Source organism: Rhamphochromis longiceps, linkage group LG19 (genome assembly GCF_057381845.1).
Source record: "Rhamphochromis longiceps isolate RC_006_pf linkage group LG19, R_longiceps_female_GT1.1, whole genome shotgun sequence".
Lineage (NCBI taxonomy): Eukaryota > Metazoa > Chordata > Actinopteri > Cichliformes > Cichlidae > Rhamphochromis > Rhamphochromis longiceps.
The window spans coordinates 13,963,213-13,990,184 of record NC_140575.1 but is presented as its reverse complement, the minus strand read 5'-3'; the positions used below and the strand labels follow the sequence as shown (position 1 = coordinate 13,990,184).

The following is a 26,972-nucleotide window of genomic DNA, read 5'->3' as shown; positions in this document are numbered from 1 at the left end:
TGCAGAAGTGTTTAGAGTTCGCTCTTTCTCTCCCTCCTCATCGCCCTGACGATTGGGGAATAGACCTGCTCCTTGGTGTTCCATCACCTAAGAGTCGCCTTTACGGCCTTTCCAAACATGAAAGGGAGGCAATGGAAAAATATTTTTGACCCTGGCGGAGCTTTTGTAAGGGAGAAGGACCGTAGAAGAAGAACCACTGTCACCAGCAGCTAATATATCACAGATTGATTAGCATTTGGAACAATCCGCCCCTCGACTTCCTGTCTTCATCTATGATCCACCCTGTGTCTGTCTGTCTCATCCTGCCCCACAATATGAAGATCCATAACATTTTTCATGTTTCCCAGCTCAAGCCTGTCTGGAATGACTGTTGAATGACTGCATTCAGTGAAACCTGGCTCTAGTGATTGAGGTTCTTTTTGTTACCTGCAACGAAACTCACCTGTGTGTGGTGAGCAATTATAAATACTGAGTGAGCTGAAGTGGAGTGGAAGAAGTACCACTGGCACCTGGGATTGGGATGTATCACTACTGTAGAATTGTTTTTGCTATCATTGCAAATAAATTCCCTATTTTGAAGGAGCTTCTCACTTGACTCAAGCCTGACAATAATATGGCAAGTCCCCTAAAAAGTACAGCATACTTATAGTGTAAGATGGGGAAATTACTAAGAGACTATGTGGTACTTAAAATTACTTAATTCATTGATATTATGGACTATTTAAATTTACTTACAGAAGTTTGTGGGACTCCTTTCCTGTAAAATACCTGCAGTTAAGCAGTACTTATTCATGTACTACCTAGTTAAAATTATATACAGTTACTTGTAGACTACTTGCAGCAGACAAAGAGCTATAATATAAAACCTGGAACAACAAATTTGCATAATGCATGACTTGTGCTTTTAGACAAAGTGATTTTATTCTTTGCAGGTGCATTAGCTGTAAAATTAACATGAAACTGTGACAACAGCAAAAACAAATACAAGAAACGTGATACAGAAAAATGATTTGGTGAGCCTGATCACACACACACACACACACACACGTTTGATAAGGCAGGATTCATGATGCATTATTTAGGACTAAAACATTCATAATAACTGGTCATAATCACAAGCAATCCAGTACTACAATACAAGTACACTGTACTTTATTATTGCATCTCAACCCCAGGTAGTGTATTTATAATTATTATAAACATATATATCTTATATAATAGAAATAATAATAAACATATTATAAAAAATATTAGCAACATTTGGATAATAAGTTATTTATAATATTCTTTATAGTGTTGTATGCATATATACTATGTGCTGTAATGCTATAGGACACTGAAAGTGCACGCCCTGGTGCTGCATTACGAGTCTCCGAGCTTCCACAGCTGGTTTACATCATTAACACTAACATGGGGGTCCTGGCTGGAAGTAGGGGGGTCATTGTTAATTTATTCATGCTACTGGGTCCTCAAAGTGCACTCACTGGTGCAGCAAAGAGTCTGAGAGCTTCCACAGCCCAGAGAACTTTTCACCTGTGCACCAATCCCTCACAGCTAACCGGCAAGTGGAATTAATGAAACAGCGCTGTAACAGGATACAGTTTCTAACACTGAGCTGAGGTTTGTCTGTGTGGGAAGAAATCAATGACCTTTCATCAGTCACAGCGTTTTTTAGCATTGATGAGGCCACAGAAGAGCCTCAAACTGTTGTTGTCATTTTGCTTTCATACAAATAAAATTGAATTGAACAGTGTGGAAGGAAGAACTCTTACATTAGAGTTTGGCACATCAAGCCTCTAATATCCTGTAACATGGATTTCATGCTGTAACTGTCTTGTCCCAAAAAGCCGCCCGGCAAAATATAGAAAAGCAAACCCGCAGAGATGAAATATTAATGCAAGCATACTGCTACTTAAGTAATGCAGGGGAAAGGACGGAGAAAGCATGGCTATAGATTTATCGTGCACCGAGAAGCTGCTCTATCCTCCTCCTGTCTCCACATCAGCTTTTGCTTGCGGAGCCTTCTTAAACATCACACGAGGGTAGATGCCTCCAGTCTGGCCACAGCATTTACTATCAAAGACAGAGCATTAGTTAGACCATATTGGATGAGCATGTCATTAAATACAGCTGTTACAGTCAGATAAATACCTCCAAAGTCTATATTTGTAGCACAGGAAGCACACGAGGCCGAGCACCAGCAGGACAATGAAAGCTACTACAATGACACCGATCTGGGAAGGAGGCACTCCTGAAAAGACAAACAGCCAACAACATCTAACATCATCTCAAAGGTCAAGTAGTTTGTTCAAAGGTACAAAAACAGGCATTTTCTCAGAGCTTAATACCAGTCTTGAGAAATCTGCATGCAGTTGCACTACAGTCATAATAACGCCACAAATAAATGCTCTAATTTATCTGTGACGTCATAAATAAACAGAGTGGGTTTAGCACTAGTTTATCAAAGTTTGATCTCCTCACTAACTGGTGCTGAAGATCAGTTCTCTGCTAACATGAGCCACAGCGAGGCACCTGAGGCCTGAGCACGCTACCTGTGTATCAAATGCCTACCTGTGTCATCAATCAGAGCTTGTGGAGGGCAGACGGCTGTAAAACAACATCAGAAAATCACATTAGACTTATAAATGAACACAGAAACTCTAACACGGGCTGAACAAATAAAGACAAAAATTTTATTTAATTAAATTTAGCACGGTGATACTCACGGGTGCAGCTGGCTGTGTAATCATATGCTCTTTGCTATGAAGAACAAAGACACAGTGATTGTGATTAAAGGTTGTTTTCACAGCATAGAAAGCGAGTGGACGTCTTTAAGTTCTTTAAACTTAAAGACGTCCACTCGCTTTCTTTCTGAGCTCCACAGACAACCATGACCTGGATGACTGAGAACCCACACAGACATTTTCACAGTATATTCATCTCATCATTTCCAGATTAAACCCCTCCTATGAACACACTGTTCACCCCACAATGCTTAACATAACTCAGAAAATCTCCTCCCTCACATGTTTGCATTTTTAAACGTTTTTTTTTATGACTTAATTAGTTCATAACAAGGTATTTTTTAAAGAGTCATACCTTTATCACGCAAGTGGCTGTGAAGCTAACGTTGCCGATGCATTTGGAGGTGATTAGTGTGCCAAAGCTGCTGCTCATCACGGGCTGCAGGAACAGGCCCCCGTGGTGTGCGATCACAAAATCCTAAAGTCATCGAATTTAAATAAATAATTAAGAAAACAATTCAACCACATTATATTAAAACAAGCCAGACTATCACACTGTAAGTAAGTCATAATAGATCCGAATGCCTTCTCACTGCACACATGTTGATATGTCATAGCTGCTTATGTTGGACAGATCAAACTGCTCTGGTTTAATCACACTTACGGTTGCATTGGACCACGTAAACATGCAGCAGGAAGCCTCGTTTCGTATATCAGGGGACAGGTCTGAGATGTTGTATGTAGTCTTTTTGCCAGCGTGAGTGACGGTGCACATCATGTCACGCGCACTGCAAAGCTGAACAAACACCCCTGGGAACAAAATGCAGTTTGAAGTTAAGTCATGTTACAGTTATGCACATGAATATTTTATCAGCACTTAGTGCACGAGACAATGAAGGTAAAGCTCATGCTGTGAGGTCAAGGACTACGTAGGTCAAAGTAGGTCACGGTTTCATTTTCTGTGTCAGATGTTAAAGTTGAGTTTAACAGTCATGTTTTGGTTCAGTAGGAAGAGATGAATAGATCAGGATGTGTGAGCTTACTACAAGCTGCCCGTTAGAAACTCAAACTACTTTCAGTATGCTGTGTCGTCCCATAAATACTGGGTCACGTGGTTAGTGGCACTACTCACACACATACACAAACAGCACCGACACGAGTGACAGCAAGGAAACCTACTCCACACCCCCTGGCCCGCCCCGTCCCGCCTCCCGGGAATTCCCTCAGTAATGCTGAAATTTTAATACTCGTGACTGGTGACCCCATGTGTGAGTGTGATATGTGAGTTACGCCGCAGATGTAAACCGTGTTTACACGCAAAACAAAATCGATGAAACCAAACCATCTGTGGCGAACACAGAACTATTAATTCTGCAATAAATACAGAATACATGCAGAATACTACAGAAATTACTACGAATACTAGTACCGCCCCGAACTGCATAAATAACAAAATCTAATAGTGTAGGAGTACAAATACTACCGGTGCAGCAGCTTTAAAATAAAGCGGTAAAAATCACAGCGAAGAATAATTATATTATAACATATTCAAATGTCCTTAAAGAAAGCCGATAGTGCTACTTCACAGAGTGACGCAACAGTCAGAACATGTATTCGCTCCAAATCTTTGCCTCTCTGTCATGCAGCTTTCACGCTTTGTTTCCAAGCAACAAAATAATAATAGTAATGATATTAATTATCGTTATTAATTAACAGGTCACTCACATAAGAGCGCAGCAGGAAACATCTTTCCTCGCGCGTGATCTCCACTTCTTTCATGAGCCTGCAGCCAGCTCCTGGAGACTTCTGTCTTGCTAATTTTTTCACATCGTTGCAGGAAGTGAGGCTTTCAAAATAAAGTTAGAAAGAAGAAGCTTAGATTTCACCATTTCCCAGACGTGGGTGAAGATTAATATTGGTCTTTAAATCAAATTATTTTTTTCAATTGAAGTTTCACTTTATTCCAGGTGTAGTTTTTAATCCAGTGTAGGGGATTTCCTGTTAGTGTGTGAGTGTGTTTGAGATGAACCAAAAATAACAAACCATAAAGTAATATGTTATTTATCTATAATAATGCAATAAACACGACCAGTTATTAAAACCGCTGCTGAAAAAGCAATGAGTGATGCATTCAATCCAAATGGAGCAGCTCCTGCAAGCTTGTTTGGCACCGATTAAGAGTAGTCTCAACTACTGTGCGCGCGCGCGCGCGCGCGCGCACACACACACACACACACACACACACACACACACACACACACACACACACAGCTTCAGGCTAGTTTATTATTTCTCATATTTGAATATTGTGCTTTATGGTTTCAGATTGCTGCATTGAAGTTAGGCTTGTGCTTTTATTGTTAAAAATCCTAAGCGGAACTTCGTACTTTTGATGATGCAAGCGGGAGTAATGTAAATGTAAAGTAACAATACCATGAAAATGAGGGAGTCGGTGCAGCAGGACGGGAGCGGGTTTCGTCCTGATGATGTGATCCAAGAGGAATGGCTATGCACTGGGCTGCTGGGATTAAACCTAATTGAATGTGATACACGCGCTTCTGCGAGTACAAGCATGTACTCCTGTCCCTCAGAAACTAATCTCTAATCCTAAATGTAGTCAGTTTCAACAGATGCTGACATAAAATTCCCTAAAAAATCAGAGTGAAAGAAAATTAAAAGCATTCGTGACCTGATGTAGCTGAAAAAAAAGTTAAGACCGCACCAAGGTTGAGGATCAGAAACTCTGTGAGTAATGTGCAATAATAGAGCGCTGCCTTGCCCACATTGTTTCAAGCTTCCAAGAAGCTCATCAGCAGAAATACAGAGAAAACAGAGAAAGCAAAAAATCCCCTTCATTGTTTCACTGTATTGTCAGACTAGCTTCTTGGAACTGACGTGAGGGTTACTACAGTTCAGGTAGCTTTTCTAGAAAGAGACATAAGGACTCACTCTGAATGCAAGAAAAGAGTAAAGAGAAGGCACACAGCAGCTTGTGGTACAGTCACAAATACTGGTTTCCACAAATTTTGCTGCTTCAGTTTTTATGATAGCAATTTCCATGTACTCTAGAATGTTATGAAGAGTGATCAGATGAATTGCAAAATCCTTCTTTGCCATGAAAATGAACTTAATCTCAAAATTTCAATTTCCACTGCATTTCATCATTCAGCATTTCATGCCATAAAAGGACCTGCTGAGATCATTTCAATAATGTCCTCATCAACTCAGGTGAAAATGTTGACGAGCACAAGGCTGGAGATCATTATGTTATGCTCACTGAGTTAGAATAGCAGACTGGATGCATTAAAAGGAGGGTGATGCTTGAAATCGTTGTTCTTCCAATTAAACATGGTTACCTACAAGGAAACACGTGTAGCCATCATTGCATGCATCCTCCTGGCAACTGTGGTGGAATTTGTAGCAGAGCCGAATTGAGCTCCAAATGGCTCCAAAGATAAAATATATCCGTGTGCACGCTCCTACATGCTGCAGCTTAAGGGAAGTGGGCTGACGTTTAAGGTCCTGCGTACATTTCTGCAGACACACGTACGCTGCTGGGGGACTTCCATGATGCACCGAGCGTTTCACTTTCTCTGACCATGTGTTTATATAACACTCTGCATTTAATCATCAGTTATCTGGCTCTCTTCCACAGCATGTCTTTTGTCCTGTCTCCCTCCCTTCTGCAGGAGGATTCTTCCTGTTAGATTGGCAGTGGGAAGGAAAATCTTCCCAAAGCAGTGCTTGCGCATAGGGAGTGGTCAGATTGTTGGGGGTTTCCCTGAATTACTGTACAATACGCTGTATGATCTTTACCTTCCAATATTAAGGGCCTGGAGATGACTGTTGTTGTGATTTTCACTAAATAAATAAAATAAAATTGAACCAAATTTTCCCTCTCATCTGAAAAGCTTCTGTCCCTGAAAGATGTGGAAAAAAGAAAGAAGTTGCACCCACAACACACGATAAAGACAAAATCATGATCACAAACAGAAGATTTTATTGATTTTAAACAAAAGGAAATCACACTGCGATACAGCTGGGTTAAATATATATTTCATCTACAAAGCAAACCAGCTTAAAATTGACCCTCACTAGTGAGGAGTCTCTTCTTACAAACTTTTCCACGGAGGCCCTGAGAGGTCAAACGCACTGCAACTTTGGAAAACAAGGAAGTGAGACAATAATGTGACGGAGCAGCTGTGGAAGTGACAAACGGAGAGCAAACAGCTAATAGCACACATGTATCTACAATCTCACATCAATTATGTGATGATTGTGTTTCTACTTGTGGATGTTTCTCCAAGTTCCAGTGGATTTGATCTCTCTGGGCCATCGTAAATTTCACATTAAAACCCGAATAAAAGCCCTTCATCAAACCGTCTGCATGCATAGTTTAAAAGTGAAGAAAAGCCATGTCTTCAGCTGCTCCCATTGGGATCCAAGTGCATCTACAGATAAAGTGCTGCAACTTTAAATTTGTCAGGGTTTTCTTGTAAACTGCTGCAGGCTCCTTCTTTCTAGTACCTGCAGCAGGCGGAGGTCAGTCTAAAGAGGCACACAGCATTCACTCAATCCACTGATTTTAAAGCTTAAGTTGCTGATTTGTTTCTCATAAAAATTTAAATCCTCTAATAAATTATGACATACTCTTACTTGGTAACCCTGTAGTAGCAGAATAGCCCATGAAGTCATGAAAGTGGCCTTTGTCAGGGCCATTACAGCTCTGATCTACTGACCCGGTGGACACATTTTTACACATTAATGCACTAAAACAATGACTTTATTATTCAAGCGTATTTATTATACTGGGGGTCCTGAGTGGAAACTCTGCTGTGTTTCTGTAACTGCCTGACAAAAACACAGAAAAACAAAGATATATAACGGACGAATATCATTAATAAAATACTGCAGAGGCATCAACACAAAGTTTGAATCCAACATGTGCAGAGAAACTTTTACACGCTGCTCTCCGGATTTCCCGTCTCCACATCAGCTGGTATTCAGACTTTCCTCTGCAGTGCGGAGTCTTGCATCACGGGCGCACCATTGTTTCTTCAGTGACAAGAGAATAACTATTTAAAACACGTCAGGTAACTGTGATGCATTTATATGCTGACACAATTAAAAGAATACCTTCTAGAGCGCACGAGGCACACCATGAGGCCTGCCAGCAGTAGGACTGTCAGGATAACCATGACAGCAATCATGAAAGGAGGGATTACAGTCAAGCAGGACTCCCCTAGTACCAAATCACAAAAACAGTTTCCTCAAACCACTATTTCCTTTTTAGGAATTCTAGTTCTGTGATGCATGACTTTTGTTGTGCTGTAGGAATGAAAGTGAAAGACAGCTGTCTGTGGTTTTGCAGCTGCAGCAATTTTACTCCAAGTAACAGAAGATGCGTGTGGTTGAAAATTTCCAGCATCTTAATCACCAATTCCTTTTAACTTTGATCTAAAAATCATACGTTATGCAGATTAAGACTTTTGTCCCACCTTTTCCATCAAACAGACCTTTTGCAGGGCAGGTAGCTGTGAAAGAAAGAGAGAAAAGTCATAAAAAGCTCAAATGATATGAAAAGGAGAAGAAAATATTCAGAACATTGCTCATGTGGGAGGACGGTGACTAACTTGTGCAATTGGCTGTGTAATCTCGAACCGTCCCCTGTGGAAAATAAACAGACAATTAGATGTCTCAGTTTATCTGAGAATTTAACTGAGAGTTTATCAGTTTACTATGTGGTTGCGATACTTCTGAGCATGTTTATCAGATTTCCACAGCGAGCGAACCCACTCCTAAACTAAGCCTCTGCGCCCTTACTGTTCTTCGAAAACACTTTGCCCACAAACCATGCAAGCACAGAAACTTCACCCTCACATCTTAGATTGTCTTTTATGCTCTAATATACCTCTAAGACGACATGTCCTTCATAGACAACGTTTGGGTAGCAGCTTGAGGTGACGAGAGTGTCGCAGCTGCTACTTATCACCTGCTTCGTGTGGTCCAGGTGGTTTGCGAGGACACTTTTCTGAAGTCAGAAAATAAAAAGAAATTTTAAAAAACAGTTCATCACACAACAAAATCACATGTTCTTACAGATATATTTGAATAAAGCTTGACCTTAAATGTATGATAATAGTGTTAACCACATCTTAAAATGGGAAGCTGCTCTGAGTCGTCCTACTCACGTCTGCAGTGATCCAGGAGAACTCGAGCTTGGATCTGTTTGCATCCATGAAATCAACAAACTTCTGGATGTTGTATTTGGCTGTGCCACCACCGTGGGACACATTGCACATCAAGTCCTGTATGCTGGAGAGCTGAAGTCTACCTGTGGACAAAAATGTGCTTTTATTGGTATTTAATCTTTATATTTATGGTAAACACAAACAAGCTAATAAGACTCAAAACCGCCATTAATGTCTTTATGCTTGTATGAAAAACAGACATTGTCCTAATCCGTGCATACAGCTGTACTGGAGTGACGAGCTCAGGTATACTGATATACCAAACTTGAAAAATAAACACACTCTGCAGATTAGAGGTAAGATAAAGCTTAAAAGCGGTGTTTTGGGTTCTTTAAGTATAGGAAAAGCTCTCATGTGACAGTCTTTGTGCCGCCTTCTTTTTTCTTCTCCAATAACTGTTAAAGTTTCAGTCGGGGCATTTTTGATACATTCTCACTTCCCTTGAAGAAATACGGGATTGTCTGGACAGGTTTCATATTAGGTCTGACAGCTGGTGATTCTAGACCAATAATCACTCACTCAGATCTGAGTGGAGCCTACAGTAATTAGTCACAGCAATCAACTCCACTGACTTCATTACACACTGTAGCAGACGTCTCCTCGGCCTCTGACTTGATTATCGATCAGGTAAACAGGAAGGAACACCACTAACGCTCACACCGCTCAAGTTCAAACAGTGAGAGCGATGCTTATCTTTGTGCCTGACTTCTGTCATGACACATGCTTGGTCAGCTTTAAATGAGCTGCAACGTCACATTTATAGCATAAATGTGCCACTTTGCTTTCTTCTTTTTCAACAAAAAAAAGTGAAGCAAAGACCCAAAAACAAAGCAACAGTGAAGCTGGGAGTGAAGGTGAGCTTTAAGTGCTTGAAGGAAAACTGAACTCATTCTAACATGAAAAACAAATAAAAGGCACAAATAAAACGATGAATGCAAAATACTCAGGAAACACATTTTAAATGAGTGCAGAAACAACGCAATGCAGCAGACTCACTCAGGTTATTCACACTGAAAGTCTTTTGTGCTTTACTCACTTGAAAGCATCGCTGCCGGTGTCTCACAGTCTTCACAGTCCTTCTGTCTTGAAACGAACTGCAGATTTCTTTTGAAAGCTCCACACAGAGACCACACCTTTAATTCATCGCAGGGCCCCGCATCTTGCCCTTCACTCCTCCACCTACTTCCTCCAACTCTTTGGGGGAAGACCGAGGTGTTTCTCAGCCACAGGTTACAAATCATAACACATCAGAAAAAGGATTTTGCAGGGAGTCACGTAGCAAAATTCAGCCGCCAAAACAATAAAAAGAAATGAGAAAAAAATAGGAAGAAAGTTTTTGGGTAGCTTAAAAAATGAAGGATGAGCAGTGCTCCTTTCTTCAAAGTCACGCTCCAACCTCCGGTTTGTGGAGAAGTTCATAATGAACCAAAGCACACCTCAAAGACCAAAAATGACTTTAAAGTCATCTCACATCAGCCACGCAGAGAGAATCAAGAAGTCCTTTGGAGAAAAATAATCATAAACCACATGGTTTATGCTATACACACACTGTTGTGATTCGGTTGACCTTTGACCCAAACACAAGGAAAGAGGAAACCAAAGAAACAGACTCAGAGCCAAAATTATGGTTTCAGATTTTAAATATAAACATTTTGCAATGTCATTCTGCAAATAATAAAAAACAGAAGTGTTTATTGCAACACTTTAGATTTCAGGAATGTTTCAGTTGAAGCGTTGCAATAAAGTAAGTGCACGAATACGAGCCGAGTGAGAAAAAAAAATCCCCTTCAGCATGACTAGACAGGGCTGGAAACCATCTAACCCACGATACGGTTACTTAACTTGACCTCATTCTTCTTCTTTATTTTCTTTGTTTTTATTAACCACTACATATATCTATAACATTTTTTTAACATCTATCCACCTCGAGCTGTTTCATTATATGGCTATGAGGATTAAAACCACTTTGATTACAGCAGCTGACAGACTGTTTTGGTTTGGTTTGTTCTGAGACTGCAAATTCTTTGAACGCTCCAGGAAATCTCTAAATTCTTCTTCCACCGCAATGCACACCAGTCACGTAAGGTCACACGGTTGTGGCCTAGTTACCTCAACGTGAGGATGACTGTATACTATGGCATGCTCTGCCAGACGGCTTCATCCCTATTGGCTGACACTACTCACACCACATCCATGCGTGTTCTGTATACTTGTAATGTTACATAAGCTGCTGTCTGACCTGCAGTAACCTCACAGAAAGGGAAACACGGTGACATCACCATGTTATGGAGTAGCATGTGTGAAAGTCAATGTTTTGGGTCAAACAGTTTGTGTCTGTGGCTGAATATAAGCTAAAGATACATACTGTATATAAACAAGCAACGAGTTTGGAGTGTCGCTGCAGGTTCATGTGCAGGGAAACTCCCACCAGTGATTTTTCTTGCAGTGAATTAGAAAAGCCCCTCTGCCCTCTTCCTTCCTGTTATGTACACACACAGTAAATGCTGTTGGAGTTACACGGCCACCCGCAGCACCAGCATGCATTCTGGATTTTATAACTACATTTTTAAATTTTACATCAGCAAAAAAAATGAAGAACGTTTAAGGACTCCTCTGTAGCTTCATCAAAAAGCCCCCACCCCAGAACAAGACTCGTGACTGTCATTGCTTAAATGTGCAGAGGCATCGTGTTCTGAAGTGGCAGCAGCACAAACATGACCAATCATTTCCTTGTGCATGTGTCAACCCACCTGCTCAGCTTCAATTGGCTCAGAACATATCACCAGATAGAAGACCCAAAAAAAGCCCCTGTAGGAAAAACAGGAAGAAAGAAAAAACAAACTAAAACCAAGCATGAGCTGCAAAAAACACAATGAGCTCATGAGTCTGAGCAGAAGCTTTTAATGAGTGAAAAAGAAACAGTAATACAACAGATAGAGAAACAAATGTTTGATTGACAGCTTAAAATATACACTTCATAAGGACAGCGTAAAGAGGACACATGACGAGTAGTTTAAGATCGCAATGTTCATCTTTATAAGTTATATAATAATAAAAATAATATATTTATATATAAATAATATAGTTTCATATTATAAAATATCAGTAGCATATAGATAGTAAGTCATCTATATTCATCTTTATATTACTATATGTTATATATACTATGTGCTGTAATGCTATAGGACACTGAAAGTGCACGCCCTGGTGCTGCATTATGAGTCTCTGAGCTTCCACAGCTGGTTTACACGGGGGGGGGGGGGGGGTTGTATTAATGCTTTTTGGCTCCTCAAAGTGCACTCGCTGGTGCAGCAAAGAGTCTGAGAGCTTCCACAGCCCAGAGAACTTTTCACCTGTGCACCAATCCCTCACAGCTAACCGGCAAGTGGAATAAAATCAACAACGGGATCGAGGCCGTAGCCAGATACAGTTACAGTAACACTAATCAGTGAGCTGGGGTTCAGCTTTGGCAAGTATAATGCAAAACAGGAGGGTTCGAATCCACTAAACAGCTACCCTGAGGTACCCCTGAGCAAGGTACCGTCCCTACACGCTGCTCCCCGGGCGCCCAGTGGCTGCCCACTGCTTCAGAGATGAATTATTATTATTATTATTATTATTATTATTATTATTATCATCATTAAGTAATGCTTAAAATAAAAGGTCACACATGACTTAGAGTTTAGCACCTCAAGTCTCCAGCATCCAGTCACATAAGTGTCATTCTGTCACTCATTACCACCACTGTGCTGTCATTAACTGTGCCAAAGTACGAACAAAGAGAAACTGAAGATGAGTCCAGAGGAAGTGTCCACACTCCCACTGCATCTACACTTACTGTGTAGATGCAGTGGGAAACTACAGAAAGCATCCACTCACAGGTGGAGATTAACCTTTTCATGCACACTCTACTTCAAAGTGAAAAAAGGGGAAAGATCATCGTTTCAGATCTGTTCTTTCTACACAATTTCTGGCTTTGCTGCTTCTTTCTTCCCGACGATGTAAAGTCCTCTGGTTTGCCCACAGCGGCATCTCCTGCCAATGAAAACAGAGCAGCAGTTATGAACACGCCAGATGAGGACACAGCATGTCATTGTATGATTTATATACGGGGAGAAGATTACCTGAGATTTTCATTTCTGCAGCACAGGATGATGCATGCAAGCGCTATCACTATCACTATGACAATGACAATGACAGGGATGATCCAGTGATGAGAGTTCCCTGAGAAGGAAAACAGATTTAATAATATTTAATATTGCATTAAAGGCCAAATAAATTATTCACAGCTAATAAAAACAGTCACGTTCTCAGAGTTTATTACCTCTCTTAAATAGCCTGAATGGGACGTCACACAGCATGCAACACTGTTATTTAAAGATGATGTCATAAATAAATAGAGCGGGTAAAAAGTACTAGTGTAACAAAGTTTGATCTCTCCACTGTAACTGGTGTTACAGATATGTGTTATCTAATAATGAGGCCCTTTCCTGTATTTGTTCATCACGTGTGAAAACATGCAGACGCTGCCAAACATTCCTGTGATTTAATCACGTTTCATTTCAGTTTCGTCTCTTTTAGTGACACACAGACACAGTGACATAAATACTGACTGTTTTTTTCACCTTGGTCTCCGGGCAAAGCTACGGGAGGGCAGACGGCTGCAAAAGAACACGAGAAATTCATATTTTACTTCAAAATTGATGAAAACAAAAACCAGACACAATGTGAGGACGGGGCAGCGATACTCACTGGTGCAGTTGGCCGTGTAGTCGAGAGGTTTCCCCTACGGAAAACAAAAAGAGACAGTTATTAGGATGAAGTACTGCTGACAGGATTGTTTTCCCTGCATATTTATTTTGTGATTAGCAGATTTGCAGAGTAAACTCAACCTCTCTTGAGCAAACAGCATTATTCACACTACAACACGTCCGATAACACAGGCAAGTTTTTTCCCTCCAGTGTGGAATAAAGTTTTTTCTCATATTTGGAGGGTTGTACCTTGGAGTTGACGTGTCCTTCACAGAAAAGGTTTTCGATGCAAGCTCTGACAGTGAGAGCGTTGAAGCTGCGACTTATCACCACAGCAATTTGATCGAGGTGGTTGGCGAGGACGTATTTCTAAAGTCAGCAAATGAAAACAAATAAAAATGATCAGCCTGTCATGCGACAAAATCCCGAATAAATACAAATTACATGGAACCCTTTAAAGTTTATGATATATATAAGAGAACATTTATGTGAGAGGTCACTCACGGAGATGTTAAACCACGAGAACTCAGGCTTCTGCACATCCTTGTCAGAAAACTCGGTCTGGAGGGCGTACGTGGTCGTGCCACCATCATGGGAGACGGTGCACTTCACTGGCTGCCCGCTCAAAGCCTGCACGAACACACCTAGGAACAGAAAGATGAGGTTTCTTTATTCTGACCAATTACAGTGAGCTTTATAAATAAATGCAAACGTTATTAAGCATGTTGTACATTTAAATATAACCGTCGAGGCAAAGAGTGTGCTCAGGTGAGACAGTTACATGCAACTGATTTATATCAAATAAAGAAACACTATGCAGGGCGCATGTTTTTGCATAATCCATACAACAGTGTACTGAGTGCAGTTTGCATAAAGTTTGGAAGTTTATATTTGTGGTCTGAGGCCAGAGTTATTGTTATGAAGCTGTTTTTTTTAGCTGATGCCAAAGACGAGCTCTCTGCTGAGCTTAAATAACAACAATTAACAGATTAACTACATCCTGTGGAGATGAATGACCCATTTTTAAACCTGAGTGAATCAGTTTTAGTTTACTTTTAGCTTTGGTCAGCTTACAGTGTGTTAGTCATTCTGATCCTTGTGAGTCCCTTCTTTGTGTATTTGTCAGGCGTGTTAACATTTGTAAACATTGTCTCGTGTGGGAGGAGGGGCAGCTGATAAAAATGCTACGCAGTCGCATAAAAAAAGGTCACTTGGTCACTATAGCAGTAATAACTCAGAGTGTTTGGGGAAACCTGCACTCTGTACAAAGCTCAATTTCTTTAAAATCTTTTTTTTAAATCACTGACAAAGTCAAATATCCGGATGTTCAAGTTTTGGAACAGAAAGGTGGGCCCGCAGGGGAGTGTCATGTCTAGGAAATGATGTAATATGGCCTGATCTTGTGACTCGTCTGGCTCGTGACTCGTGTTGGTTTTCTGTTGTCAAACAAGCACACACACACACATACACACGTGAGTGAGTGAGTGAGTGTGTGTGTGTGTGTGTGTGTGTGTGTGTGTGTGTGTAGACCTTTAGACCAACCTGAACCAAACTGTAAAAATCTGAACGAAACCTCCTCTGCTACACTAAACTAAACTTCCTCTAAAGTAAAACAGATAATCGTCAGTTTAGGACGCGGCGATGAATCCAGCCACAGACGACACGTGGAAATAACTGCAGTGCAGATTACACAACAGGAAACATGTTAGTGTTACCTTCCCGAGGTTGTTAGTAAAACAAGATCGGATCACTGCTCGAGTAAATTTAAGTAAAGACAGTGAAAGCTGTCGAAGGCTGACTGGATACCGAGTGACGCAATCTCACCCTCGGCGTGCTCCTCTCACAATCACACGGACATTCACCACATAAAAATACTTTCCCCTTCGTCATAAAGAGCACACACGCTCTGCTTCCAGGAAGCTTTTTTAAAAGTTCTTTAACAAAACTCACTCAGCAGCAGCGCAGCGCTCAGCCTCCACCCTCCAGCCATCGCTCTGGTGACTAAATGCTCAACTTCCTGAGCTCCTGTCTTTGTTCTCACACGGTCTTCTCTACCAAAACTCCCCCTCAAAAAAACGCTCAATGCCACGCCTTCAAAATAAAATGTGCTGAGAGTTATATGATTTAAAACACATGAAAGGGAAGACTCACTGCAAACTAACACATACTGATCTCTGATCAGCTTCATCCTAGATGGGGATGCACTCATTCACAGCTCAAAGGGAGTCACTGAAAGGTTAGACGAGCATAAAAATGATGTGAATCCCATGGAAATACATTCACTTAAATCTTTTAATAAGTTCTGCTGAAGGTCGACTCAACGAGCCCAAGGCCTGTTACCTTTAGTGATCATGATTGATTAGATCTTTGCCAGCATAATAAGGATTGTTTGGCAGCTCTCACTGGAACCACTGATACTCAGACCAATGAGTATTGGTCAATGTGTGGAGTCATCGGTCTTCCACACTGGAGAGTTTCACATGATCATGGATTGCGAGGGTCGCGACCATAAAAAGCACCTGCTTCAAAAATGTGCAGCAGCCCACATGGACGAGCCAAATGCAGTCTCAGGAAGAGTTTTAAAGATTGAGCTCTTTGGCATCAATGACGCGTGGTATGTTTGGACGAGTTAAGATTCGGTTTTCAAAGCTAAGAACACTGAACCAGCTGTCGAGCATCAGAAGCTGTTCTTCTGCAGTGGTGCTGGCACACTACACAAAGTGGACGCAATAAAGAAAGAGGAGCAGGACTACCTTCGAGGGGCGATCGTGGCTCAAGAGTTGGGAGTTCGCCTTGTAATCGCAAGGTTGCCGGTTCGAGCCCCGGCTTGGAAAGTCTCGGTCGTTGTGTCCTTGGGCAAGACACTTCACCCGTTGCCTACTGGTGGTGGTCAGAGGGCCCGGTGGCGCCAGTGTCCGGCAGCCTCGCCTCTGTCAGTGCGCCCCAGGGTGGCTGTGGCTACAATGTAGCTTGCCATCACCAGTGTGTGAATGTGTGTGTGAATGGGTGGATGACTGGATATGTAAAGCGCTTTGGGGTCCTTAGGGACTAGTAAAGCGCTATATAAATACAGGCCATTTACCTTCAAATTTTCTGAGACAGTTGAAACTTGGACATGATGGGGTTTTCCAACAGGACACATTAAACCTGGTTTTGGAATAAATAAAAAAGGCTAACGCTAAAGCCACGACCTTATTTAAAATCTGAAGTCGGGTCCGTGCCAGGAAACTAACCAATTTTAATTTAGACTCCACCTTTTCTGCGGAGACTAGTGGTTAAATATCCAACCAGAATTATGCCAGAAGCACCAGTTTAGCTCACCGGGATGAGCAGGCCTTTGTTGCATGTCTTCCCCTCACCCTCCCTCCACTTTCCTGTCAGACTTCACTGTTACTATCTAATAAACGAGAAAAAAGCCCCCCCCCCCCCCCCCCCCCCCAAAAAAAAGCACTTTGCCAGAAGCATGTTGATGGATACTGAAAAGCATCTGGTCAAGATACAACTTGTTAAGTTACATTTAACTATATATTAAAGGTGTGTATGTCTACACTTGAGTCTATTGAAACCTAATGTTGTTAAAGGCTGTACAATCATTTCACCAATCAGTTCAAAGAAATTATTAAAACTCACAAATTATCATGACATTCATTGACATTACATCCATGCTGAATGTAAACTCTTGACCGTCTCCATTACCATCACCAAAACACCCAATCAAGGATTTTTCCTTTGGAGATGGCACACTGACCGTGCACTCAGCCACAGTTTTTTCTGATGTCACCTGTCATCAGTAAAGTCTTTAAATCTTAGTATATTTCTAATTATTCAAAAATATATGTGACTTGATTCAGATGTGCTGGACTGAGTTAAAGATGAGCTTTAAGGTTTGTAAACAGTCAAAACTTTGAAGTGGGAGTTTGATTATTGATGTTGCTGCTAAACCTGTTGAGCAACCACTCATACTGAGCCAGCAAAAAGTGCCTGCTTTATCATTCCCCCCAGTAGCCTTTTAATAACATATTTTACAGTTAATGTCTTTAATGTGTGATTTTATTTTGAAAAAAACAAAACAGGAAGGATTCTGAAAAAAAAAGTCATATTAATGACCTGATGCAACCGCTGCGTAGGGTGGCGAAATCATTCGCTCGTGATGACGAAACGTGACGACTTCACCCAGACTGCTTTATTTTGAAAGTATGTAAACAAATGAAAGCACCATTAAACAAGTTTTATCAGCAGCTGATATTTACAGACCCTGTGTAACCATCAGTTTCACTGCATGGCAATAAATTATGTTTAGTTATGTTTAATCTCCAGTAATCTTTCTACATTAACCACACAGGTGCACAGTGCTGATAGGGAGTAGGTGAGGATAGTTTTGTTTGTTTGTTTATTTTTAACACTGTATGTTCAAATAAAATAAATGTCATTACAATATATAAAGCATTCAAAGTCATCTTTTTTAATTCATGAAAAGGGTGATGTAATGTGAACACACTGACCCATTTTCAGCCTTTTCAGCCATGTTCACTTAAATCATTCCTGAATAAAGTCAAGTCAAGTTTTCAGGGAGGAAGCTGGTGAAGCAGGAAGAGAACAGTGAAGTGTTTGTGAACTGTTTGGTACAGAAGAAGGGTCTTCCGTGAGAAATATGTGTGTCAAGTATAAAAGGAGTCAACATAATAGAGCAAAACAAGACTAACTGGTTGTGCGCACCTTGGGAGTAATAACTGCAATCAAATATTTACTGATAACTGTCAGTGAGTCTTTCACACCACTGTGGAGGAAATTTGGTTCACTGTTCTTTGCAGGATTGTTTTAACTCAGGTCCACTGGAGGGGTTTCCAGCATGAACGACCTTTTTAAGGTCATAAACAGGCCTTAAACATACTGTGAGACCTGTGTCCTTAAAAATGTCTACATTGGATTTTTTTTTTTTTTTTTTTTTAAAGTGTGAGGTTGAAATTTGGAAAAAGGTCAACTGGACGTCTCCCAGATGGCCACAGTTCACCCCACAGTACTTGGCTGAACGCATGACCGAAGCACGTTGGCGAGTCGGGCTGTGGAGAGCACCTGAGCAGAGATGTTTAAAGGATGTTGGATTATACAGTACTGGTCTAATTGGACTGTTCAGAAATGCCAGGAGAGACTCCTGTCTACAGGAGAGCTGCTGGATCCACAGCCAGGCTGCTGATGTGCTCATTTCTAATCTCGTCCATCCCGGTTTCTCCCAAAGAAAATCATCTTCAGCTCGGCCTCCTGTCTCCAAACCAAACACCACAGCAGGTCTCACTGCCATCTTGTAAACTCTCCTTTTCACGCCTGCTGCTATCCTTCTGTCACACATTACCTCTGACAATCGTCTCCACCTGCTCCACCCATCCTGCACTGTCTGTTGCTTTGGATGGTTGACACCAGATACTGAAACTATTCTACTTTCACTACTTCAGCTCAATGTGTCTTCTCCTTTGTGCCTGCCGTCCACTCTCAGCACAGATCACAATGTTTTCTGTGAACATCAGAGCCCACGGTGACTCATACCTGGCCTCATCTCTCAGGCCGTCCATTGTTAATAATAATTACTGTTATTATTATTATCACAGTAGTATCATTAAAAGCAGTATTAAAATCACTTTAACAAAACAATTTCCAAAATATGGGATATTTGATGCATGACGTAACTTATAGTTAAACAGCTTTCAAAATGTATTTAAATAAAAAACTGGTCTGGCTTCACGTATTAAATATCGGCTGTATGTTCTTGTATGTTCCACACGATGGCGCACTGAGACAGCTTCTTTTACCAAGGTGAGTCATTTAGAGTTTATTCTTACTGATGACCTCCACAGAGAAAACATTTTAATGGTGTGTTTAGTGTGGACTGCTCACCTGCTGTTGGGCAGCCTCTTCCTGTCCACGCTGTGAGCTGAAGGTTGAAGCTCATGGAGGGTTGACCAGAGCACACCTGGGAGGCAAAGTATGGGCAGAAATCTGTGCCATCAGAAACTGAATTTGAATAAGTTCAATTTGAATTTGAATTGCTCAGATTGAATCTGAATTGTAACTTGAATACAGTGGGGCAAAAAAGTATTTAGTCAGCCACCGATTGTGCAAGTTCCCCCACTTAAAATGATGACAGAGGTCAGTAATTTGCACCAGAGGTACACTTCAACTGTGAGAGACAGAATGTGAAAAAAAAATCCATGAATTCACATGGTAGGATTTGTAAAGAATTTATTCGTAAATCAGGGTGGAAAATAAGTATTTGGTCACCTCAAACAAGGAAAATCTCTGGCTCTCACAGACCTGTAACGTCTTCTGTAAGAAGCTTTTCTGTCCCCCACTCGTTACCTGTATGAATGGCACCTGTTTGAACTCATCATCTGTATAAAAGACACCTGTCCACAGCCTCAAACAGTCAGACTCCAAACTCCGCCATGGCCAAGACCAAAGAGCTTTCGAAGGACACCAGGAAAAGTATTGTAGACCTGCACCAGACTGGGAAGAGTGAATCTACAATAGGCAAGCAGCTTGGTGTGAAAAAATCAACTGTGGGAGCAATCATCAGAAAATGGAAGACATACAAGACCACTGATAATCTCCCTCGATCTGGGGCTCCACGCAAGATCTCATCCCGTGGGGTCAAAAGGATCATGAGAACGGTGAGCAAAGATCCCAGAACCACACGGGGGGACCTGGTGAATGACCTGCAGAGAGCTGGGACCAAAGTAACAAAGGTCACCATCAGTAACACACTACAACGGCAGGGAATCAAATCCCGCAGTGCCAGACGTGTTCCGCTGCTGAAGCCAGTGCATGTCCAGGCCCGTCTGAAGTTTGCCAGAGAGCACATGGATGATACAGCAGAGGATTGGGAGAATGTCATGTGGTCAGATGAAACCAAAGTAGAACTTTTTGGTATAAACTCAACTCGTCGTGTTTGGAGGAAGAAGAATACTGAGTTGCATCCCAAGAACACCATACCTACTGTGAAGCATGGGGGTGGAAACATCATGCTATGGGGCTGTTTTTCTGCCAAGGGGACAGGACGACTGATCCGTGTTAAGGACAGAATGAATGGGGCCATGTATCGTGAGATTTTGAGCCAAAACCTCCTTCCATCAGTGAGAACTTTGAAGATGAAACGAGGCTGGGTCTTCCAACATGACAATGATCCAAAACACACCGCCCGGGCAACAAAGGAGTGGCTCCGTAAGAAGCATTTGAAAGTCCTGGAGTGGCCTAGCCAGTCTCCAGACCTCAACCCCATAGAAAATCTGTGGCGGGAGTTGAAAGTCTGTGTTGCTCGGCGACAGCCCCAAAACATCACTGCTCTCGAGAAGATCTGCATGGAGGAATGGGCCAAAATACCAGCTACTGTGTGTGCAAACCTGGTAAAGACCTATAGTAAACATTTGACCTCTGTTATTGCCAACAAAGGTTATGTTACAAAGTATTGAGTTGTATTTTTGTTATTGACCAAATACTTATTTTCCACCCTGATTTACGAATAAATTATTTACAAATCCTACCATGTGAATTCATGGATTTTTTTTTTCACATTCTGTCTCTCACAGTTGAAGTGTACCTCTGGTGCAAATTACTGACCTCTGTCATCATTTTAAGTGGGGGAACTTGCACAATCGGTGGCTGACTAAATACTTTTTTGCCCCACTGTAAATGCTTTTGAAAACTGAATTTGAATTAGTCTAATTTGAAATTGAATTTATGGTTTGAAAATGATCATCACTAAATTTAAATTGAATTTATATTTTGAAAATGAATTGATTTTCTTTGAAACTGCATTTTATCCTTTAAAAATGCAGCTCTCGAATAATTTCAGTTTCACTTCTCACCATTCAGTTTCAGTTCTACAATTCAGTTTTTTGGAACTTACATCCGGTTCAAGCGCAGATTAATAGAACTACGTTTTACTAGCGACCGAAAGTGTTACTGACGGGAATCTACAGCGTCTTGAGCTGAATTAAGACTTCAGAAGTCATTCGTCATGTCGAATGACCAGCGGATAAACTCTCAGGTTGGTAATAAATGTATTACATGTATAAGAACAAGCGTCATGTTAACAAATGATAGCCGTAAGGTAACTTTTATGCTTATTGTAGCTGTTAGCTAAAAACGCTAATTTAGCGTAGTTTGCCCTGAATTCAGCTTTGACAACAAATATGATCGACTGTTTCTAGAAGAATTCCAAAGTTGTCATCTTGGACCCTCTCAGAGTACCCCCTCTGTGTGCTTGCAGAGACCCCTACAGTAGGGAAACATGCAAAACGGTGCCCAAACCTTTGTATTTTAGCTTTATTTGTCTTACACAGCATCCCAACTCTTTAGCTAACTTAATAACTTTAGCTAAAGTGAATAGTTAGTCTAATTCATTAGTGCAGCATTACTGGATCATCTCTGTTTGAAGTGATATAACGTGATATACAACTATCACTGTGTTCTTAGGGTACTGAGTGCATGCTTAATTAGATTTTTTTTTTAAAGCATACTGCTCCATTAACTCATTCACTGCCAGCCATTTTCAAATCAGGTAACTCCCCACTGCCAGGGTTTTTGAGCATTTTTACTCATTTTTGAAGAGCCACAGAAAACTGTGTGTTATGATCATATAAACGCTGAACCTACCAAAATGAAGAACAGACTCTCTTCTTTCATCCAAATAAAAAGCTTGTTTCTAGCATTTTCCATTCTTTAGTAATCAGCTGTAGAAGAGAGGTGGGTTCCACCAAAAATGCCTGTTTTGACCAAAAAAAGGGAGAAAACGAGCTTTTTGTGAAAAATACATTTCAAGCAGAAAAGTGCCTTTGACACTAATATTTCTTGCTTTGTGACACCTCTAACATATAAAATAGTTTTTCACTTCTATAAAACAGAAATAACACTGAGAAAGGTTATGTTTTATCAAAACAATTTATTTACAAATATATGAAAAAATAAAATGTACATAGTGAAACATTTATTCACAATGAATAATTCACTTTTGTGTGGTAATCATTATAACACTTCCTCCACACTGCGACTCTGATCGCACTACCTAAATCGCACTACTGCCACCTGCAGGTCGATTTTGTCATTACATACCATGAATGCAAGTCTGATATTCACTGACAAGCTGCCCGAGGTTGTATTCTAGCCCCTCCCATTGAAAAACGTAATTGACGTCTATAGACGTCAATGGCAGTCAACGTAAGTTTTTCAATTGACGTCTATAGACGTCAATGGCAGTGAATGAGTTAATATGTTTGACAGGCTGAAGTTGTCGGGTCACCTCCTAAATCGACCATCTTTTACAGGTGTTTTGTGCCAGAAATGGAGTGTCCACTGAAGACTGAAGATACTGAATCTCTACGCCTTGCCATTGGTCCCTCTTGTGCCTTCATCTAGACAAGAGACATTAACTTAACCACTCTCATATGCTCTGTACCTACATCACCTTCCCTGACAGTCGTAGCTTGGCTCATCTGAGGGTGAAATTATAAGAATGTGTTATTTTGCAAAGTGCTCTCTAGGGTTCCTAAATGAAATATGGCATTGAGGTCATTTCTTTTGAATTAATCCCTTCTTCTGAAATATAAGAACCTCTCCTGGTTTTAATGGCACTTTGGATTTCCTTACTTTCTGTTCCACTTCCAAACCCAAATAGATGCTGACACAGTAACATGGAAGAGGGAAAGACGTTGGAAAGGACTACTACAAATAAACCTAATGCCTAACAATGAAAAGTGTAAAATAAGAACAATAATAATAATAATAATAATAAAGATAAAAGATGAAGTAACAAGTTTTTAGTATTTTATTTATTCCAAATGATCATCCAGATGTCTGTGACATGTGATGACAAACACCATAATGGAAGGCCTTAGTCATCACATGCTTAAACTCATCATATATTTTTGCATATGCTGAACAGGCAGTCAGACATGCTGTAACTGTGTGGTAGAAAACAGCATGAACACCATACAGCAGGGGTCTCAAACTCCAGTCCTCGAGGGCATGGAAAAGTTGCATGACACTGGCCCTTGAGGACTGGAGTTTGAGACCCCTGTCATACGGAATATGACAGGTGTGGTTGAACTGCATGAAGACTCTGAAGTTTCTCTTCTCTTCTGGCAGGACAGGAATGTGGCCTTGTCCTGTGAGCCACTGTAAGGATGTACTTAGAGTAGAACTGGACTGTCACCGGCCTCAGGCTCACCCTTTTCAAAGACAAAGCAGTCATTTAGATAAAATATTAGATATGGTTTACCTGTAAATGCACAAAGAGAATTTAGAAGTGTAATTATTGTCAAGAGTGAACAAGCACTGATAGTGTAATCTACAGCTGTGGCCAAACGTTTAGAGAATGAGAAGTGTTGTTTGCTTATTTACAAAGTTTGCTGTTTCAGTGATAGTTGTATATCATATTATATCACTTCAAACAGAGGCGATCCAGTAATGCTGCACTAATGAATTAGACTAACTATTCACTTTAGCTAAAGTTATTAAGTTAGCTAAAGAGTTGGGATGCTGTGTAAGACATAAATAAAGCTAAAACACAAAGGTTTGGACACCGTTTTGCATGTTTCCCTACTGTAGGGGTCTCTGCAAGCATACAGAGGGGGTACTCTGAGAGGGTCCAAGATGACAACTTTGGAATTCTTCTAGAAACAGTCGATCATATTTGTTGTCAAAGCTGAATTCAGGGCAAACTACGCTAAATTAGCGTTTTTAGCTAACAGCTACAATAAGCATAAAAGTTACCTTACGGCTATCATTTGTTAACATGACGCTTGTTCTTATACATGTAATACATTTATTACCAACCTGAGAGTTTATCCGCTGGTCATTCGACATGACGAATGACTTCTGAAGTCTTAATTCAGCTCAAGACGCTGTAGATTCCCGTCAGTAACACTTTCGGTCCGCTAGTAAAACGTAGTTCTATTAATCTGCGCTTGAACCGGATGTAAGTTCCAAAAAACTGAATTTTGGAACTGAAATTGAATTGTAGAACTGAAACTGAATGGTGAGAAGCAGGGGTGTCACTAGGTTTTAAGGACAGGGGGGGCTTAGCCCCCAAGAGATGCACACGACATGAACGAACGTAGTGAATGAGCACAAAATTTCACAAACAGAAAAAAAAGACTGAGAAATTGTTTTCCTACTTTTTTGGACAGATTAAACATCCTAGGCCACCAATAGATCTATTGTTTTATTTCAGTCTGCTTTATAATACAGTACAACAAAAAAACAGAGGAAATGTGTTTGCTGCATCAATAACAAGAAAAAAACTGAAAATAAAAAAGTACATTTTTCTGGCTGCAATCACCAGTTACTTGGTGGGTGGAAGCATCAAAGAATGACGTCTGTTTTTAAGAGTGGCAAATCGGTCAATCACTCTGTTGTGACTCAGATGCTGAAGCGTGTCTTTTTCAATAGACATGACTGCAAGACTGTGAAGTCTTTTCTGACCCATTGTTTGACGCAGCCAGGAGTGCAGCCGACGCAGTGCACTAAAGGACCGTTCGCACGAGCAGCTGCTGACAGGCACTGTTAGGGCAACTTGGATGGTTGCCTTCAGAGAGGGAAACATGTCTGAATCAAGGAGGTTGTACACAGACAACATATTTTTGGGTGGACATCCAGCCTCTGTTTTCCGGGTAAGAAAGTTTCTGGCCACCAGAACCTCCTCTTTTTTCAGGTCAAGTCTATAGTGCTTTGCAAGTTCATTCAAGTGTGGTTCACTCAAGAAGTTCTCAGATTTAGGACTGCATGCCTGGACGCCTTTTAGCAGCCCTGCATCTACACTGCAAAATCTTTGATCAAGCTCGCCAACCATCCGATCCACACAAGGGAAAAGTAACTCTCTTTTCAATGTGTCTGAGTTGTTCAATTCAGTGCGTGAACCCACAGTTGCCTCCAGGACAAAATCCTCCATTTTCCTCTGTTTGTGCCTTGTCTTGGCACCTGGTTCAGGGATACTGTGGGTGTTACACAGGGCCTTGGTTTTCTCATACAGCTCTGTAGCAAATGCATCTGAGTGTTTGCCCTTAAGTGTGTCACACACAGCTTGTTTGCAGATAAAAGCTTCTGCCAGGTCTAAAGTCTCTTTCTGCAGGAATTTGTGGAGTCCTTCGGTTACAGACAGAATCGACTAAAACATCAGTAGTGCATAGACTGCTGAGAACTTGTAGAGCTTTGCTCTGAGACCAACAGCTATGGGGGATCCAATTGCAGATAGGCACTCCAAAATGGCAGGCAATGTCTCAAGAACTGCACTGATTGATCGCAACTGACATGCCCAGCGAGTGTTTGAAAGTTGCACAAGCTCAGTTTTTGTCAATCCAAGCTTTGCCTGAGTCTCCATGAACTTATGATGATTGACTAGGGAGGTGCTGAAGAAAGAATACACACACTCCAACAAGCTGAAAAGCTCCACAGCCTCTGGGACAGCCTTGCAAGTATTGCACAAAACCAGGTTGAGTTGATGAGCATAACAATGCACATAGATAGCCTCAGGATGGAGCCTTCTAAAATGTGCTTGTACACCTCCAGTGGAGCCACTCATAACGGCTGCACCATCATATGTTTGTGCTACACACTTAAGCTCTGCAAGACCATAGTTTTGGATCTGCTGCTGAATCTCATTTGCAATGGACTGGGCATCAAATGATTTTATCTCTGCAAGTGCAAGGAAACGCTCCTTCACTGCCCCCTCTGACACGTACCTGACACAAACAGCTAACTGCTCTGCCTTTTTATCCCTTGCCTCATCCACCATGATGGAATAGACTTTAGACTTTGTCATTTCAGATACAATGACACTAGTAACTTCCTGGGCACAACAGTCAATCATGTCATTCTGGGATGTTGGTGAGATATACTGTGCATTTGATGGGGGATTATGTTTTTGAAGAAAAGCATCAAACTCCTTCAAAAGCTCCATGCACGCAAGAAAATTCCCTCTGTTTGGGCTGTCTTCACCTTCATCATGACCACGAAAAGGGAGTCCCTGTCTCCCTAACATAGAGGTGACTGCAACAATTCGTCTGAGATACTCTCTTCTTTCGACTATCTCACTCACATTTGCAGTTGCTATCATCTGTGCAACGTTTCCCTGTTTGCTAGTTCCCTGGTAGCTTTTCCATGTAACAACACTGTCCTTATGTGTTTGTGCCATCTCATGCTTGCCAAAGATGACTAAAGCTTTCTTCCAGTTCTTGCA

At 41.1% G+C, this 26,972-nt stretch overlaps 3 protein-coding genes and 1 pseudogene across 4 annotated transcripts; all 4 read right to left on the bottom strand.

Annotated features, from left to right (window-relative positions):
- Positions 1-908: 908 nt before the first annotated feature.
- LOC146646400 (uncharacterized) lies at positions 909-4,563 on the bottom strand. The gene is made up of 7 exons (XM_085391328.1): positions 4,470-4,563; positions 3,409-3,554; positions 3,100-3,222; positions 2,727-2,760; positions 2,572-2,607; positions 2,152-2,251; positions 909-2,073 (listed from the first exon to the last, which is right to left on the bottom strand). The coding sequence occupies exons 1-7, from the start codon at positions 4,489-4,491 to the stop codon at positions 1,980-1,982; spliced, it is 555 nt and encodes a 184-aa protein (XP_085247454.1). The 5' UTR covers positions 4,492-4,563; the 3' UTR covers positions 909-1,979.
- A 2,215-nt stretch (positions 4,564-6,778) lies between these two features.
- LOC146646399 (uncharacterized) lies at positions 6,779-10,158 on the bottom strand. The gene is made up of 7 exons (XM_085392098.1): positions 10,032-10,158; positions 8,936-9,078; positions 8,656-8,775; positions 8,378-8,411; positions 8,243-8,278; positions 7,881-7,986; positions 6,779-7,799 (listed from the first exon to the last, which is right to left on the bottom strand). The coding sequence occupies exons 1-7, from the start codon at positions 10,039-10,041 to the stop codon at positions 7,748-7,750; spliced, it is 501 nt and encodes a 166-aa protein (XP_085248224.1). The 5' UTR covers positions 10,042-10,158; the 3' UTR covers positions 6,779-7,747.
- Positions 10,159-11,866: 1,708 nt separating this feature from the next.
- On the bottom strand, positions 11,867-15,748 carry LOC146646398 (uncharacterized). 2 transcript variants are annotated; one of them, XM_085391641.1, is made up of 7 exons: positions 15,698-15,748; positions 14,252-14,391; positions 13,997-14,116; positions 13,748-13,781; positions 13,609-13,656; positions 13,120-13,219; positions 11,867-13,030 (listed from the first exon to the last, which is right to left on the bottom strand). In XM_085391641.1, exons 1-7 carry the CDS (start codon positions 15,735-15,737, stop codon positions 12,955-12,957), a joined length of 558 nt encoding a protein of 185 aa, XP_085247767.1. In that variant the 5' UTR covers positions 15,738-15,748; the 3' UTR covers positions 11,867-12,954. The 2 variants fall into 2 exon arrangements, with proteins under 2 accessions (XP_085247767.1, XP_085247768.1); XM_085391642.1 differs by having other exon boundaries at positions 11,868-13,030; positions 13,621-13,656.
- Positions 15,749-24,909: 9,161 nt separating this feature from the next.
- LOC146646397 (zinc finger MYM-type protein 1-like) lies at positions 24,910-26,972 on the bottom strand (annotated as a pseudogene).